General features: G+C 38.1%; 1 protein-coding gene across 2 annotated transcripts in view; it reads right to left on the bottom strand.

Annotated features, from left to right (window-relative positions):
• AAMDC (adipogenesis associated, Mth938 domain containing) overlaps positions 1-15591 on the bottom strand; it is a 52147-nt gene that overhangs the window by 26090 nt on the left and 10466 nt on the right. Inside the window, exons 1-2 of one of the 2 annotated variants that reach the window (XM_008565984.1) lie at positions 10203-10361; positions 177-321 (exon numbers count right to left, since the gene is read on the bottom strand). In XM_008565984.1, coding sequence (XP_008564206.1) covers positions 177-308 — 132 coding nt within the window. In that variant the 5' untranslated portion in view covers positions 309-321; positions 10203-10361. Of the gene's footprint in view, positions 1-176; positions 322-10202; positions 10362-15591 lie in introns of those variants that run through there. The other variant, XM_008565975.1, reaches the window with a different exon arrangement.

Here is a 15591-nt window from a genome sequence, read left to right as displayed (position 1 = left end):
AAGTCCATTGAATTGTCCAACTTTAAAAGGTTGAGTTTAATGATGTGCATTATATCTCAAAAAAAAAAAAAGAAGAGGGAAATAGTTGCTTTCACTTGGTTCATTATGGTTTGGCTCAAGAGGTTGGAAATCACTTGATTAGCCTCACTCGGTATCAACAAAGACTAATATCTTACCTCAGTTCCGGTTTCTCTCCAATCCCAAGCCCGACTGCCCCCTGGCCATACTTTGCAGTCCTTATAGGTTGTAGCAGAGCCTTGTACTTTCATTTGCCCCCATGAAAGGGAAGCAATTTCAGGGGAAGACATAATGAACTGAAATCTGAAATTAAAAGAAAAATATACTAAATCAGGTATAAAATAAAGTTGAAACAGCTCCAAAATACAAGGATAGTAGGCCTCAATTCTCCATGATTTGAGAAGCATTTTCTCATTTATGTGGTTGTCACTTCTTCTCTAGAGGTATAAAAAGTAACTCTTATTTTTGGGGATCCTGAATCATCCAACCATTGAAACCAGATATTACAATTACTTCTCAGACTCTGGAGGGAATCCTCAGGTTATTTTTTGAGACAAAATTAAAAGGTGGAAATTTATTCCAGCATGGAGTGAGGACGCTGACACATCCTCTCCCCCCAAAGAAACTATAAAGCTGGAAAAAAACTGTGAAAAAAGCACCATTCGTCACTCTAGAAATAAAATTAAAGGCACACCACAAACTGAGAAGTGCTTATTCATGAAAACTACTGAACTTCAGGTAAAGACAGAAAGTTATTTTGTTGTTCTTGTCTGGGACTACTCCCATTATCCCACTCCAATCCTGTTGGCACCAAAGTTCAACTAGGTTGGGACAGGACATGAAACTGAATAGCCTTGGGCTGGCCGGTTAGCTCAGTTGATTAGAACGTGGTGCTGATAACACTAAGGTCAAGGGTTTGGATCCCAATACCAGGCCAGCTGCCAACCCCCCCCGCCACACAAAAACAGAACAGCCTTGCTGCCACTGTCCAAGGAGGCTCACTTGATTTGCACATTAGCAGTTTTAACTGATGAACTCAATGGCAAGCAAATATGGATTGCAGGTGGTTCTGCTCACCTGATATTGCCTATTGTTTGGGCAAAGTAATGGATTAGCAGAGTAGGCAGAGATTTAACAGGAATTTCCCCATAGGACACAGCCATACGAGGCTTTATAAGCTCTCTACAAATCCCAAGTGGACCTGAAGCTGCAAACTTATGTACCAAAGACCTGAGTAAGCCTAAGTCACCCAAACATTCTGGGCTGATGGAGCCTGAGGACGTGCACAGTGGAGAAGTGAGAAGGATCAAGAGGGCCCAGAAGAATATAAAAGCCAGTGAAAACAAAACAGCTGGAACTATGAATGTACTCCCCAGTGCACAAACTGATCCATCAGTAGAGAGTGAAAGTCTTTTTTCTGTTTGTTTGGTCATTTTTTGCTTTTTGGGGGGTGGCTGGCTGGTACAGGGAGAGTGTGAAAGTCTTACTGGCTCCAGGTGTTTGAGCAAATCCTTTGACTAATCTTTGGCTGAACATTAAGCTATGTAGACACAGAGGAGACCTCTGGGAAACCAGGCTTGAAAAAACAAAATGAACACAGACTTCAGTGGCCACACACTTCATGGGAGACAGAATTCACACGTTTAGTGCTATGTTTTGAATGTTTGTCACCTCTCAAATTCATGCTGAAATTTAATTGCCATTATAACAGTATTGAGTTAGGACCTTTAAGAGGTGAATGGATTAATGTTGTTATTACAGGAATAGGGTTCATTATCGTAGGAGTGGATTCCTTATAAAAGAACAAGTTTGGCCCCCTTTTGACTCTCTCTCACCCTCTCTTTACCTTTCTGCCATGTGATGCCTTCTGCCATGGAATGACACAGCAAGAAGGCTCTTGCAAGATGTAGCCCCTTAATCTTGGACTTCCCAGCCTCCAGAACTGTGAGAAATAAATTCTTGTTCATTATAAATAACCCAGTGCCAGATATTTTGTTATAGCAGCACAAAAGGGACTTAGACATTTAGTATACACAAGTGACTAAACACACAAACAAATAAACAAAGAACAACAGCTTTTGGCAGTCGGGGGAGGGAGGATCACAATCTAAACTTCCTACAATATATTATCTAAAATGTCCAAGTTTTAAAAAAACAAACAACTACAAGACATGAACTGAAACAAACATGTGTGACCCACATTTAGTGAACTGAAACTGTATTTGAATATTCCCAGATGTCTGATTTAGCAAAGACTCCAAAAAAGGAATTATAAAGAAAACAATGTATAAAGAATTAAATGAAAGTACGATTACAATGACTCAATGAATACAGAATCTCAATAAAGAGACATTTGAAAAAATAATCAAATAAAATTCTAGCATCAGTAAGTACAATAACAAAAAGGTGATTTTTATCAGTCAGGGTTCTCCATGGAAACAGAAGCAGTACATTACATATATTAAGAAACTTACTTCAAGGAAGTGGCTCACACAATTGTGGGGGTTGGCAAGTCCAAAGTGTGTAGAGAATGCTGGTATGCTGCTAACTCTTAAGCAGAAGTTATTGTTGCAGTATTGAGGTAGTATTTCTTCTTCTTCTAGGTAACATCAATTTTGCTCTTTAGATCTTTTAACTGTTTAGATGAGGCCCATTCTGCATATCAAGATTAATCTCATTTATATAATAGTCTACTGATTGTAGATATTAAATACATCTACAAATACCTTCACAGCAATACCTAGATTAGCATTTGACTGAATAACTGGTTATTAGAACCTAGCCAACTTGGCAAATAAAACTAACCATCACAGTCCACCCCTCATCAATTTGGCACTAATACATATCTCCTAAACTGTAGTTAATTACCAAATAAAGACAATTATAAAGTTACTTCTGCCTATCATTAATAACTACTAATCTATTTTTGCAACTTCAACTTCTGACTATCCGATTTTTAAAAATATAAGAAAGTAGATAAACATACTGTTTTGGATGCTATGAGAAGAAGATACAAATTTACAAAACATGATTCCTGTTCTTGAGGAGCTAATACTACACTAGAGGAGAGAGGACACGTACATACAATTACAGTACAAGTACGGTAACTTAAAAAAAATACAAGGTAACTTTTGAAAAGTGGTATAAGGGACCTATAATGAATTGGTATGAGTGTTGAAGACTTCTGTATTAGTCTGATAGGGCTTCCATAACAAAATATGAGACTGGGTGGCTTAAACAACAGAAATTAATTTTCTCACAGTTCTGGAAGCTGAAAGTCCAAGGTCAAGGTGCCAGGAGGATTGGTCTCTGGTGAGGCCTCCCTTCCTGGCTTGCAGATGCCTGCCTTCTTGCCGTGTTCTCACATGGCCTTTTCTGCATGCAAGTAAACCCTTGGTTTCTCATCTTCTTTTTATAAATGCACCAGACCTATTGAATTAGGGTCCCACCTTTATGTTGTAATTTATCCTTAACTACCTCCTTAAAGACCTTATTTCCAAATACAGTCACATTGGGGTTAGGGCTTTAACATTTGAATTGGGGGGGAGGGCACAAGTCAGTCCATGGGGCACATTCAGTCCATCAGTCCAACTTCTGAGTAGGGAATCTTAAAAACCAGAATGAGGAAATAGTATCTGAACTAGATCTTGAAATTCAACTGGGAAAGAAAGGAATTAATATTTATTGTGAAACTACTATGTGCCAGATACTTTAGATAGGTTATCTCAACAACCCCAAGATTAGAGAATGGTTAGAAACTGACCCAAGATTATATAGCTAATAAGTGAGAAAATCAGGACTTGAATCTCCAGTCTGTCTGACTCTACAGCATGTGTTCTTCAATTCATTTTGCCATTCACCCCTCCCCCTAAACTTTACATCGAATAACTATTAAACAAGGAAGTGCATAGAAAAATTACATAGAAATTTAGTATTAGCAAAATAACTTTCTGGGAGATAAAATGCTTTTTTGGGAGTATGAAGGAGGAAGATAGGCCTGATGTCATAATCATTTTATTAGTTAAACAGAACCAAAAGCATGGTGGCTTAAGTAAGACAAAAGTTTAAAGTCCAAAGGTAGTTAAAATAGGGCAGATATGGCAATTATCTACAAAACTGGGAATCAGGTTGCTTCCAGCTTTCAGCTTCACAATCCTGAAGAAGTGGTCTTCACCCTCATGGTCTAATATGGAGCTGTACCATGTGCCAAGCAGCAGAACAAAGAGAAAAAGTACAAAGGGCAAAGTACATATTTCCTGGCAGTTTTCAGAGAATACTTCTGTTTAAATCCTATTGTCAGAATGTAGTCACATGGTTGCATTCAATTGCAAAGAAGGTTAGAATATGTACGGTTTATTCCAAGAGTCAATGTGCCCAACTAAAAATTAGGTATTCCAAGATGGGAATAATATATAATGGGGAACTATTAGGATCTGAGATAATTATTTATCCTTATAATTCAGATTATTATTATTTTTTTTAAAGTATGGATATTCTTTGGTCTAGTTTACTTCATGAGATAATATTCATTTTTTATTTTCCTCTGTATCTCACTCTCAGTATTAAGGACTTTGGATAATTATAACTATTATGTGCAAGCTCCTTCATTGTACTTAGCATGTTCTCCAAGAAGAATTTACTCTATTTGTGCTCTAGAATTGTTCCCAGAGTTAACCTCTCTTCCATCTAATTTCCTATTGTGCTTTGTTTATATTTACTATTGTTGTTATTATTTTGGTGGCTGGCCAGTACAGGGAATGAACCCTAGACCTTGATGTTATCAACACCACACTCTAACCAACTGGCCAGCCCTTGTATATATCTATTATAATGTTTATTAATACCTAGCATTAAAATCACCTAATCACCCTGGATTTATCACAATCTGATTTATATCAGATTTCATTAGCATGGCAGTGTTAACTTCTCCAAGTACTGGTTTTTTAATCAGTTTATCACCTGCTCTTCTGATGTCTGAAAGCCTTCTATTCTTTTTTTTTTTTTCCTTTTTGTCTTTTTTCGTGTCCGGCAACGGATTGCAACCCTCAGTGTTGCACCCGTAGCGGGCCGGGACCGGCAACGGGATCGCAACCCTCAGCGTCGCGTCTGCACCTTGCTCAGCCAGTGAGCGGGAACCGGTCTGTATGTGGGATCCGAACCCTCGGCGGGACTCAGCGTCGCGTCTGCGCCTTGCTCAGCCAGTGAGCGGGAACCGGTCTGTATGTGGGATCCGAACCCTCGGCGGGAGCGCCGTTGCGCTCTCAAGCGGCGCACTGTAGCAGTGCACCACCGGGCCGGCCCTGAAAGCCTTCTATTCTGAAATTAAAATTTAAAATCCATATTTTTTGTTTCAAAGCTTGTGACTACTGTGTAACAGTAATAACAGGAATATAGTAATAATAATATCAATATCAACAACTTTCAGAATAAACTTGCAATGCACACATCATAATTTCCACTTTCAGAGAAAGAAATACTCTAAAGTTAAATAACTTTAACAAAGTTATTTCTGGGTGGTAAAGGTGAGATTTAAACCTAAATCCATCAGACTTCAAAACTTATGTTCTTTCCATTATATCACACTGCCTTGATACCAGCAGCATTCTTTTGCAAGTACATAAGAAGTCTTTTCCTAAGCATTTGAATTACCCTTAAAATCCATTTCCTCCATGAAATTCATCAAAAAAGAAGTACTGGTTTCCTCATGCCCTTCTCAGTTTGGTAACAAAATAATAATTAAGAGATTCTATGATCTTCATTATGTATTTACTTCTGTAGAAACTTTGCATCCTCTAAATTCTTCAAAACACTTAAGCTGTTTAGTTCACTGTTGGGAATGAAATCGTTGCTTCCTTAAACCCCGTTAAGTAAATGTGTCCTTTATTTGTATTTGCTGATATATAATTTGTATTTTTATTGAGTTAGTATTTCTATTTTTTTAATGTAGTACATGTAAATCTGTATGAATTGTGTCTAAAATTATAATCTCTTAAAGCACCACATAAAAAAAAGATTATATAATGGACACTTTTCCTGTTGTTGACAGCTTTCTTTAACATATGCTGGTAACAAGTAATAAAAGGTTTCAAAAGCAGTTTTATCTACAGTTTGAATTTGCGTTTAGTTGGCTTTTCAGTTTATTTCTATTCAGGAAACATATTCGAGCTTCTACCATGTGCTATGAGCTGGCAGGAGAAATAATAAAGTAGGTAGGGCTACTCAAAGATAAACGGGACCATTTCAAGACTTCAAAAAGGGAGGTCAAAATCTAGAGGAAATGACAGATATATATTAATATACTATTAACTGTAATGCAAATCAGACTGTGAAAAGTTCAGGATGAGTAGGGGATTTTAATGTTACGTATTAATAAAATTTATAGTAAATAAAAACAAAGCACAATAGGAAATTAGAGGGAAAAGTGATTAACTCTGGGAAGGCTTCTAGAGCACAAATGGAGCGAATTCTTCTTGGAGAACATGAATTTAAGACTGACTATGAAAAAAAAATTAGCAGGCAAATATGGGGAGGATCAGGGAGTGAAGATTTTTTTTTTAATAAAGTGTACATGAGAAAATACTGGAAACAAATTTCAAGAATAAATATAGAAGCTCCTCTACTTGTGAAGTTTCATTTTATAAACTCAAAGATAAGAGTACGTTTATATATGAGAATGAACTCTGCCTGCCACCAATAGATGATGTTAACGGTCATTTGTATATTGTCTCTTTGAAACCTCCAATTTGTTAAGTACTGTACAGGCTTCTGATTTCAATATGACATTTCTAGTGTACAGAGTGTATTAGGTGGGGGAGAGTTAGTGTGTCAGGAGAGATGTAGCTGGAGAGGTAAGTTGTATTCAGATTATGGTGGATATTGTATGTATGTTAAAAGATTTGAACTTTTTGTTTGAGAAAATGAAGCCACAAAACGTTTGTAAACAGAATAGTGACATAATTTGATACAAGATTTAAAAAGATATCTAAGGTAGTGTGAAAGGTGGCTCCTTCTTCCATACTGGCTGGAAGAAATTATTTCCCACTGGTAGGAATGGGCTGGATGAGTAAACACACAAAGGAAAGGATAGAACAGGATGTACAACAGGTCTTCGAAAAGTTCATGGAAGGATTCCTTATTATCTTTTTTTTTTTTTTTTTTTTTGATGACCGGTAAGGGGATCTTAACCCTTGACTTGGTGTTGTCAACACCACGCTCTCCCAAGTGAGCCAACCGGTCATGCCGGTCCTCTTTTCTTTTCTTTTTTTTTTTTTTGATGACCGGTAAGGGGATCTTAACCCTTGACTTGGTGTTGTCAACACCACGCTCTCCCAAGTGAGCCAACCGGTCATGCCGGTCCTCTTTTCTTTTCTTTTTTTTTTTTGACCGGTAAGGGGATCGCAACCCTCCGAACGCCAGTGAGCACACCGGCCATCCCTATGTAGGATCCGAACCCGCGGCCTCAGCGCCACCACCACTGCACTCTCCCGAGTGAGCCACGTGGCCGGCCCCCTCTTATTATCTTTTAATTCCATTTCTCCATGAACTTTTTGAAGTACCTTTGTATTAAGAGTGGTCCTTGGAACACCAGGATGGGAATCACATTACGTGCTCACAGATACCTAGGCTCCAACGAAGATCTACTAAATAGGAATTTCAGGGAGTAGCCAAGGAATCTGCTGTATTTATCAGTTGATGGGCATTTGAGTTGTCTCTGATTTTGGCTATTAGAAATAATGCTGCTATGGACATTTGTGTACAGAGTTTTACATGGGCATATGTTCATTGCTCTTGGGTATATACCTTGGAAAGAAATTTCTGGTTTAAATGATAACTCTATGTTTAACATTTTGAGGAACTGTCAAATTGTTTTTCACAGCATACGCACCATTTTACAATTCCACTAGCAGTGTATAATGGTTTCAATTTCTCCACATCCTTGTCAACACTTGTTATTTCCCTTAAAAAAATTTTTTTTTTTTAGTCATCCTAGTGGGTGTGAAGCGTTATCTCACTGTGGTTTTGAGTACTTGTTTCCCTCATACCTAATGAAGTTGAGCATCTTTTTATTTGCTTATTGGCTACTGCTTTAATTTCTTTGAAAAAAGGTCTATTGCATCTTTTATTCATATTTTAATTATCTGTCTTTTTTTTTTTTTTTTTTTTTTTAAAAGATGACCGGTAAGGGGATCTTAACCCTTGACTTGGTGTTGTCAGCACCACGCTCAGCCGGTGAGCAAACCGGCCATCCCTATATGGGATCCGAACCCGGGGCCTTGGTGCCATCAGCACCGCACTCTCCCGAGTGAGCCACGGGCCGGCCCTAATTATCTGTCTTTTTGTTATTGACTTTTTTTTTTGGTGGCTGGCTGGTACAGGGATTGAACTCTGGACCTTGGTGTTATCATCACCACTCTATAACCAACTGAGCTAATCGGCAGCCCATCCCTTATTAGATACATGACATTCAAAATATTTTCTCCCATTCTATAGTTTGCTTTTTCACTTTCTTGATACATGTCTTTTAAAGAACACAAGTTTTTAATTGTGATAAAGTCCATTAATTTATCTTTCCTTTTGTTACTTGTAGATTTGGTGTCATATCTAAGAATCCAGTGCCATATGGTGGGTCATAAAAATTTATCCCTGTTTTCTTCTAACAGTTTTATAGTTTTGGCTCTTACATTTAGTTCTTTGCTCAAATTTGAGTTCATTAGTTATATGGTACGAGATAAGGGTCCAACTTCATTAGTTTGCATGTGGCTATCCAGTTGTTAGGCACCACTGTTGAAAAGACTATTATTTCACTATTGGCACACTTGCCTGAACTCAATTTACCATATACAAAGGTACTTCAAAGAGCTCATGGAAAAACAGAATTAAGAGATAAAATGATTTTTTCCAAGAACTTTTAAAAGTACCCTCATATGGACTTATTCTGGCCTCTTAATTTTACTCCAGTGATATGTATGTTTATACTTATGCCAGAACCATAGTCTCGATTATTGTAACTTTGTAGTAAGTTTTGAAATTGGGAATTGGTGAGTCCTCTAACTTCATTCTTTTTGAAAATTCCTTTGGCTATTCTGACTCCTATGCCTATTTTTTAATAGGGTCATTTGTATTTTTATTGTAGAATTATAATAGTTTGTTTTATATTCTAGGTGCAAGTATTTTATCTGTATAATTTATCTCATTCTGTGGTTGTCTTTTCATGTTGTTGTTGATTGTGTCCTTTGAACCACAGAAGTTTTCAATTTCTTTTTTTTTTTTTTTGTCTTTTGTCTTTTTCCGTGTCCGGCAACGGATCGCAACCCTCAGTGTTGCCCCCGTACCGGATCGGGGACCGGCAACGGGATCGCACCCCTTGGTGTTGCTCCCGCGCCTCGCTCAGCCAGTGAGCGGGAACCGGTCTGCATGTGGGATCTGAACCCTCGGGCGGGAGCGCTGCCGCGCTTTCCAAGCGGCGCACTATCCAGGGCGCCACCGGGCCGGCCCAGAAGTTTTCAATTTCTTTTTTTTTTTTTTTGTCATTTGTCTTTTTCCGTGTCCGGCAACGGATCGCAACCCTCAGTGTTGCCCCCGTACCGGATCGGGGACCGGCAACGGGATCGCACCCCTTGGTGTTGCTCCCGCGCCTCGCTCAGCCAGTGAGCGGGAACCGGTCTGCATGTGGGATCTGAACCCTCGGGCGGGAGCGCTGCCGCGCTTTCCAAGCGGCGCACTATCCAGTGCGCCACCGGGCCGGCCCAGAAGTTTTCAATTTCAATGAAGTCCAATTCTCTACTTTTTCTCTTATTGCTTATGTTTTTGGTGTCATACCTAAGAAACCATTGCCTAATTCAAGGTCTGAGAGATTTATGTCTGTTTTCTTTTAATAGTTTTATCGTGTTAGATCTTACATTTAGATGTCTGAACTATTTAAATTTTTTGTATGATGTGAGTTAGGGGTTAAACTTCTTTCTTTTCTATGTGGATCTCCAATTTTCCCAGCACCTTTTATTGAAAAGGCTATTCTTTCCCCTTTGGATTGTCTTGGTATCCTTGCTGAAAATCAACTGACTCTAGACATATGGGGTTATACTTGGAGTCTCCGTTCTATTCCATGTATCTATATGGATATCAGCTTGGGCTGCGATGACAAAATACCATAGACTGGGTAGCTTAAACAAAAACTTATTTCTCACAATTCTGGGGGCTGAGAAGTCCAAGATCAAGGTGCTGGCTAGGTTGATGTCTGGTGAGGGTTCTTTCCTTGGGTTGCAGATGGATGCCTTCTCTCTGTGTCCTCACACGGTCTTTTCTTGATACATGAATGTGGACACAGGGAGCTCTCTCAATTCCTCCTATAAAGCCACAATTGTAATGGATTAGGTCCTCATTCTCATGACCTCATTTTTTTTTTTTTGTCCTTTTTGAAACCAGCTGCACTGTGCTCAGCCAGTGAGCGCACCGGCCATCCCTATATAGGATCCGAACCCGAGGCAGGAGCGCTGCTGCACTCCCAGCGCCACACTCTCCAGAGTGCGCCTCAGGCTCAGCCCCTCATGACCTCATTTAATTACTCCTTAAAAGCGCTGTCTCCAAATACCGTCATACAGGTGGTTAGGGCTTCAACATATGAATTTTGGGGAGACATAATTCAGTCCACAGCAGCTATCCTATGGCAGTACTACACAGTGTTGATTACAGAAGCTTTGTAGTAACTTTTGAAATCAGGAAATATCAGTCTTTCAACTTTATTAATCATTTTAAAGATTGTTTTGTATAGTCTGGGTCCCTTGCATTTCCATATTAATGTTATCAGCTTTTCAATTTCTGCAAAGAAGCCAGATGGAATTTTGATGGGGACTGCACTGAATCTGCAGTTCAATTTGAAGAGTATAGCCATCTTATTAATATCACATCTTTCACTCCATGAATATGAGTTGTCTTCCCACGTAGGTCTTCTTTAATTTTCTTTAACAATATTTTATAATTTTCAGAGTCTTAGATTTCTTTTAAAAATTTTATTCTTAAATACTTTATTTTTGATGCTACTGTAAATGGAATTATTTTAATTTCATTTTTGGATTGTTCATTGCTAACATTTAGAAATACACTTGATATTTGAGTATTTATCTTGTATCTTGCAAACTTACTGAACTTATTAATTCCAAAAAAATTTTTTTTTGGTGATTCCTTAGGATGTTGTATATACAAGATGATGTCATTTAGGATAGAGCTTGTTTTACTTCTTCCATGACAATCTGGAAGCCTTCTATTTCTTTTCCTTGACAATTGCCCTGGCTGGAACATATATATAGCAGACATTCTTGTCTTTTTCTGATCTTAGGGGGAAAGCATCAGTTTTCAGCATTATATATGAGATTAGATGTGGGTTTTTCATAGATGCTCTTAATCAGGTTGGAAAACTTCCCTCCTATTCCTAATTTGTTGAGTTTTTTTTTTTTTTTATCATGAAAGAGTACTGGAATTTGTCAAATGGTTTTTCTGCATCTATTGAGGTGACCGTGTTGTTTTTGTCCTTTATTCTGTTAATATGGTATATTGGTAGATTTTTGGATGTAAGCCAACATTGCATACTGAGATGAATCCACTTGGTCACGGTGTATATCCTTTTTATATGTGGCTGAAATTGGTTTGCTAGTATTTCATTGAGGATTGTTGAGTCTAGGTTCATATGAGGGTATTGGTTTGTTTTCTTGTGATATCTTTGTTTTGCTATCATGGGAAATCTGTCCTCACAGAATGAGTTGGGCATACTTCCCTCTCTTCTACTTTTTGTTATAAATTTCTGGAGGACTTATATTAAGTCTTTAAACTTTTGGTAGAATTTACAATAAAGCCATCTGGACCTGGGCTTTTTCTCTTTTTTGAGAGTGGTAGGGTGGGGGGCAAATTTTAAATTCCTAATTCAACCTTATTACTTACTATAGGTCCATTTAGATTTTCTACTTCTTGAGTGAGTTTCGACAGTTATTCACAGTGTGAAAAGAAAATGACACAATTAAGGCTATGGCTTTAAAGTGGAGTTGCGAGATTGCAAGAGGATTGCGCTCATACCTGCTGAAAGGTAAAACCACATGATGTTTCAACAGACTTGGATAACAAATGAAGTCAGTATCTGCCAGCCTTTGACATTTCCCACTGGAAGTACCTTAAATTGAGTAACCAATCAGAATAGGTTTGCAATTTAGGATTTTTGCCCAGCCAATGAAATGCCTTCAAGAACAAATTTTTGTGGAACTCCCCTATAAAAAACCTTTCCTGTGCTTGCCTATGGAACACTATTCAGTCCCAATATAGTGTACCCAAACTGCAATTCTTTTTTCCCAAATAAATGTTATTTTCTTTGACCTCTGTGTTAATCGTTCCCCCCCCCCATTTTTTTCAGTTAACAGTATATTCCCTTATAATCCTTTTTTATTACTATAAAGTAGATAGTGATGGTCTCTTTTCTTTCTGATTTTTGTAATTTGAATTTTCTCCTTTTTTTCTTGGTGAGTCTAGCTTAAAGGAATGTTCTTGGTTTCAGTGGTTTTCTCTACTGTTTTTCTATTATCTACTTCATTGATATCTATGTTAATCTTTATTGTTTCCTTACTTCCACTTGCTTTGGGTTTTTATCTTTTTCCAGTTTTTTAAGGTGAAAAGTTCAGTTATTGATTCAAGATCTTTTAAAAATAGGCACTGACAGCCGTATATTTCCCCTGAAACAGTACTGTAGATGCATCCCATAAGTTTTGATAGTTTATATTTTCATTTTTATTAATCTAAAAATGTCCTAGTTTTCCTCATGATTTCTTTTTTGAACCATTGATTACTTAGGCATGTATTGCTCAATATCCACATATATGTGAATTTTCCATATTTCCTCCTGTTCTTGATTCTAGTCTATGTGTTTAAAAGCATATTTAAGTAATTCAATCTTCTAAAATTTACTGAGGCTCTTTTTTGGTTAATGTCCTAGCATACAGTTATCTTGGAGAATTTTCCATGTGCATTTTGGAAGAATGTGTATTTTGCTATTGTTTTGTAGTGTTCTTCAGATGTTTGTTAAATCGAATTGTTTTAGAGTATGTTCAAGCCAATTTCTTGTTGATCTTCTGCTTGGTTGTTCTACCAATTATTGAAAATGGGTATTAAAATCTCCAAGTATCATTGTTAAATTCTGTTTCTCCTTTCAATTGTCAGTATTTGCCTCTTTATATTGGGGCTGTTTTTAGGTGCATATACATTTTTAATCATTATATCTTCTTGACGTATTGATTCCATGTGGGTTTGGTAAACCAGTTGTACCTCTGGCTTTAGGAATGAAGCATTGATCTAGGTTAAGGTATTGAGCACATTCTATGCTCACTTTCTACACTAGTCACACTGTTTGGTTCAGGGTTGAATATATGAGCTGAGTTGGACCAATCAGTGTCAATTTAGGACTTTTTGGGGTGAAATTCTTAGATATTGAAGATGGGCAGTGTAGAATGTAGAAGGGTTCCTTAAAACTGTTAGTATGAGGGAATTCAGTCTAAAAATTAGGTCCACACAGAGGAAGGCAAAACAGAGAGAAAGTACTAAGAAACAGAGTTACCACCTGATCAGACCACTATGATAAACATGAGATACAAATGGTCTTTTCAATTATATGAGGCAATAAATTCTCTTTATTGCTATGTCTGTTTGTCTTTTACTTGCAACCAAAAGAATTCTGACATAATAACCAACCTCGCCATAATGATCTAGCAGATATCTGAAAGTGTTATCTCTCTTTTTTTTTTTTTAAAAGATGACCGGTAAGGGGATCATTTTTTTTTTTTTTTGTGACCGGCAACGGATCGCAACCCTCAGTGTCGCGCCCGTACCAGACCGGGACCGGCAACGGGATCGCAACCCTCGGTGTTGCTCCCACGCCTCGCTCAGCCAGTGAGCGGCCGGTCTGTATGTGGGATCCGAACCCTCGGCGGGAGCGCCTGCTGCGCTTCCCAAGCGGTACACTGTAGCAGTGTGCCACCGGGCCGGCCCTAGGGATCTTAACCCTTGACTTGGTGTTGTCAGCACCACGCTTGCCCAGTGAGCGAACCGGCCATCCCTATGTGGGATCCGAACTCTTGGCCTTGGTGTTATCAGCACCGCACTCTCCCGAGCGAGCCACAGGGCCGTCTCTGAAAGTGTTATCTTAATAGTACTGAAGAAATGCTTTTGTCAACAAGGCTCTGCTTAGCATTTGGAAAACTGATGCATTTGGCATGTCATAAAATTTTACTGAAGAATATAAAAACTATGGTATTCATGCACAGAGGTCATCCAGGAATATGAAGGTAAAATAGATATTTTATGCAGTAATATATATTTCCTTTGTCATAATCAAGTGATAAGATCCATTTGTGGGGAGCTGATGGCAGACCCCACCTCCTTGCAACAGGCAAGAACATGCTGAAAACACAACTTAGCCATCACCACAGCCATGGCTGCCACAAATGCAGTTCCCTGCCATAGTAGTAGACACAGCCACTGTGCAGGCAGCCTACCAGACACTTGAGTACATTGACACAAGGAGAATCACCAGTGGAGACTGGAAAAAGAAGAGGAAATCTCTCTCTTCAAAACCCTACACTACAGAGTAGTAGAAGAAGCAACTGCTCTACCAGATGACCACACATCATCAAAGAGATACTAGAAATATGAAAATGCAAGAAAACATGACATCACCAAAAGAATACAGTAATCCTCAAATACCAGACCCTATACAGCAGGAAACCCTTGAAATGACTGAAAAGGAATTCTGATCAACAGTCTTAAGGAAACTCAATGAGATATGAGAGGACTCAGACCACATAATGAAATAAGAAAAAAAATCCAGGATATGAAGGAGGAAATTTACAAAGAGATTAATACCTTAAAAAAGAATGTAGCGGAACTCATGGAACTGACTCATTCAATGAAATAAAAAATACAACCAAGAGCATAAGCAGCAGGCTAGAACAAGGAGAAGAATTTCTTATTTTGAAGATAGTTTTATCGAAATAACCCAGGTAGACATAAAAAAGAAAAAAGAATTTCAAAAAATGAAGAAAATCTAAGAGAGCTAGCAGACAACATTAAGGACACAAATATTAGAATCATGGGTGTACCAGAAGGAGAGAAGAAAGGAAAAGGCACTGAAAACCTATTCAATGAAATTACAAAAGAAAACTTCCCAGTATAGGGAGAGACAGGGACCGTCAGATCCAGGAGGCTCAAGATCCCCAAACAGATTCAATCCAAAAAGATCCTCTCTGAGATACATTATAGTCAAAGTGGCAAAGCTCTAAGACAAAGAGAGAATCCTAAAAACAGCAAGAGAAAAGCATCAAGGAGCTTTTAAGGGCATATAAGGGAGCTGCTTTCAGACTAATAGCAGACTTCTCAACAGAAATTCTACAGGCCAGAAGAAAATGGAGTGATATATTGAAAATACTAAAAGAAAAAAAGACTACCAGCCAAGAATACTATACCCAGCAAGCCTATCCTTCAGAAATGAGGAAGAAATAATGTATTTTCCAGACAAATAAAGCTGTGGGAGTTCATTACCACATG

Source organism: Galeopterus variegatus, unplaced genomic scaffold (genome assembly GCF_000696425.1).
Source record: "Galeopterus variegatus unplaced genomic scaffold, G_variegatus-3.0.2 Scaffold15, whole genome shotgun sequence".
Lineage (NCBI taxonomy): Eukaryota > Metazoa > Chordata > Mammalia > Dermoptera > Cynocephalidae > Galeopterus > Galeopterus variegatus.
This window is presented reverse-complemented; position numbering and strand designations above follow the sequence as displayed.